We start from the raw sequence: 3,478 nt of genomic DNA, 5'->3' as shown, positions 1-3,478 counted from the left end.
AACAAGGCCATAATCACTCCAACAAAGCCACATGTCCTAAGAGTGCCACTCCCTATGAGATTATAGAGGCCAGTTACATTCAACTACCACATTATCCTAACCAAAATCTTTTTTAAATTTATTTATTTTCGTTTAGGTGTCATCAGTTTATTACAAAAGGGAGGCACAGAAATTATTTACATGATGAATAGTTCAGAACATCAATAGAATGTGCAATTTCATGTGACACCACCTCAACAATGATTTTAGTTCACATGCTTTCCAAAAATGTCACCATCTCTAAATAAGAAATAATCCTTGTCATCTATAATAATAATCTATAATTATGTAATCTATAATAACCTTTGGTGCCTCTGGGAGAAGAACTTTGTCTCCAACTTTCACACTGGCTGCCTGAATCCCTCCACCTTTTCCTTTCGTGCCTGGTCCCACAGCCACTAGTGTTGCTTGCAATACTTTTCCTTGAGACTTTTCCAGAAGCATAATGCTTTGGTCATGGTTTTGGTGGCACTCCAATACTCCATCAAAGAGCAGAAGACACTTTCCGAAAGCCTGTTCAGCCATGACTTGTGCCGCCCCAGCTCAAACTCTGCACTCAGACCACTGCTGCAAGGAGAGTCCCTAACCAAAATCTTAACCATGACATTAAACAAAGACCTATACCTATTCTAAACACTGGCTCTGAAACTCATTTTAAGCATAAATCTAACCCTACTGGACCCCTAATTCTAACCTTAACCCTATATGTATTTCTAAGTCTATCAATAGACTTAAATCTAACACTAATTTTAAGCCTATACATAACTTAAATACTTACCCAAACCATATCTCTCACACTAAACTTAACCCTAGTTTAAACACGAGCTCTAAATATATCTCTGATCCTAAATAAAACTGTAACCTTACCTCAGGTCTGTACCCTAAAACTAGGTTTTCAATAACTTCTACCCTGGTTCTAACTGTGCTTCCTGCACTAACTTTATACCTGCTCTACCTCTAGTCTTAACCAACCCAACCCTAATCCTAACCCTCCTACACTAACTTTATACCAGCCGTAAGTCTAACATTAAACAACACATACTCTTACACTAGTCTTAACCCTAAAACTAACCCAAAACACAGCCCTAATTCTAACCCTAGACCTAACTCATATCTACCACTAGCCAAGACACTAAACTTAAAACTAGCTCTAACCCTATACTTAAAACAGTAGCCCTAAATAAATCCCTAGACTGAAATGAAATTGTAACTCTACCTCAAGCCTGGACCCTAAAGCTAGGTCTATAATTAACATTAATGCTATTTCCAATTCTAGCTGTTCCTCTTACACCAGCTTTGTACCAAGCTTTAACTGAACCCCATCCATAAGTCTAACTTTGGCTCTGCCATCAAACCTCACCCTAAACATAACTTTACACATAAAACTAACCCCAGGATTAACACTAACGCAACAAATATAGCCCTACCTTAACACTAAGCCTACTCTAACTCTTAAACTAACCTTATAAATAACAGCACTACTGTGATTTCCAAGCCCTAAATCAAACCTTCACCCTACCTCTAACCTAATCAAAACACTAAACCAAGCATTAACCATAACATTACCTAAACAAAGCCCTAAACCTATCACTAACCTTATGTCTCAAACTGAACAAAGCTTTACACCTAACCCAAATAATGTCTTGAACCCTAGTCTTAACACTAAAACTAACCCTAAACCTAGGCCCAGTTCTAACACTAGCCCCAACCTGATTTCTAACCTTAGTCATACCTTAAACCTAACATTATTTCTAATGCTAGCCACAACTTTTTCTCTAACCTAATTTGTAATCCTATCCCTAGCCACAAAACTAAAACTAGCTATATCTTAGACATAACTTGAATACTAAGCCAAATCCTAGCACTCACTTGAGCCTTCAAAAAGCTCAAACTCTTGCCCTAAGCATACCCCTAGCCCTAAATGGAACTGTAGCACTACCTTAAGCAAAATGCCTAAAATAGGTTTAAAACTAACCTTTAACGTTTGTTCTAACAATTTCTGTAGCTTTTACAGAACATCAAAGCAAGCACCAAACTTATCCCTAATGAAAATCCTAACATTGGCTCTCCTAGCAATTGGAACCATAAACCTAAATTAACTCTAAACCTAACCACAGAACAAACACTAATTCTAAGGACAATGTAACACTAATCTTAACACCAAACCTACCTCCAAATCTACCATGAATCTTAGAAATATAACTAAGTCCCCAGTCCTAACCCTGACACAGGCATAACCATAATTCAAACAATACTTCCAGCAATCTTAGAAATAAACTTGTCTCTACCCCAACACTAACCATAGCCCTAACCCTAAACCCACCCTATACCTAGTCTAGTCCTGTATAACCCTAACACTAACAATATCCCTAAGCATAACCATACAATAATCCTAATCAGACCATAACCAAAACCCTAACTCTACACCTGCCTGAACCACAAAACTAGGTCTAAAACTAACTATAAAGCAATTTTTAACACTAACTCGATGCCTTACCCTAATGCTACACTAAACTCTTTTCCTGAGTCCTAAGCCTAAACTTAACTCTAACCAGAATTCCAAGCCAAATTAAACATGTACATAGCTCTATTTGTAAGTTTATATAGCACCCCAATCCTATCCATAACTCTGACCTTACTTTAAGCCTACAACTAACATTCTATCTAAATTGACATCAAAACCAAATCTTAGCCCTCATCACAAATGTGACTCTAGTGCAAACACTAGCCCTAAATAAATCAGCAACCAGAAGCCCTACCCCTAACAACTAGCCCTCATAACATCTTAAATTTAACCCTATATCTAATTAGACTGAAAACCTAATCATATATAAAACCTAACCCTAACCATAAGCCTAAACCTAGCACTTATATGCTTAATATTAACCAGAGTTCGCCCTACCCTAACACTCCAAAACTAACCCCAAACCAAGTTCTAATTCTAACCTGAAACCAACTCAAAATCTAAATATAAACATAATGTGAATGCCAACCACCTAACAATAGCCTTACAATAACTCAGAACACTATTCCTAACTCTAACTCCCTAACTTTAAACCTAACCCTAACCCAACTTTGATCCTAACCTTTTCTGAACTCTAATGCTAACCCTAATGATAGCCTAATCCAAACCTAACCAAACCCTAACTGTAACCCTGGCAGTAAACCTTAAAATAAACTCCTAAACCAAATCTCAAAACTCAAACATTAACTATAAACCAAACCCATTCTCTACTCCTAACCCTAATCTACAATAAACCTAACAACACTAAACAAAACTGAAGCCTAACCCTAACCTTCTCACCATAACTCTAAAGTGAGTTAACCCCAACTGTAAATCAACACTAACCATAAACCTTACCCTAATACTAAGCCTAATCCTAACTCCTAACTTTACTTCTAACCCCCTAATATCAACCACTAACACTAACTGTAACAC

The 3,478-nt window shown here is 37.1% G+C and overlaps 1 protein-coding gene across 1 annotated transcript; it reads right to left on the bottom strand.

Moving 5' to 3' along the window:
* Positions 1-245: 245 nt before the first annotated feature.
* Positions 246-564, bottom strand: LOC121828311 (10 kDa heat shock protein, mitochondrial-like). Its single transcript, XM_042274660.2, has 2 exons — positions 352-564; positions 246-317 (listed from the first exon to the last, which is right to left on the bottom strand). Exons 1-2 carry the CDS (start codon positions 562-564, stop codon positions 246-248), a joined length of 285 nt encoding a protein of 94 aa, XP_042130594.2.
* Between the last annotated feature and the right edge of the window lie 2,914 nt (positions 565-3,478).

Source organism: Peromyscus maniculatus, chromosome 3 (genome assembly GCF_049852395.1).
Source record: "Peromyscus maniculatus bairdii isolate BWxNUB_F1_BW_parent chromosome 3, HU_Pman_BW_mat_3.1, whole genome shotgun sequence".
Taxonomy (NCBI): domain Eukaryota; kingdom Metazoa; phylum Chordata; class Mammalia; order Rodentia; family Cricetidae; genus Peromyscus; species Peromyscus maniculatus.
The sequence above is the reverse complement of the archived record's forward strand: the minus strand, read 5'-3'. Positions and strand labels throughout refer to the sequence as shown.

What these genes read in the sequence shown, in the direction of transcription:
- LOC121828311 (XM_042274660.2), bottom strand. Translation starts at nt 564, where the DNA reads ATGGCTGAACAGGCTTTCGGAAAGTGTCTTCTGCTCTTTGATGGAGTA. An exon ending in ACAAAGTTCTTCTCCCAGAG is followed by an intron (nt 318 to 351) that starts GCACCAAAGGTT and finishes ACATAATTATAG; the next exon opens with ATTATTATTATAGATGACAA.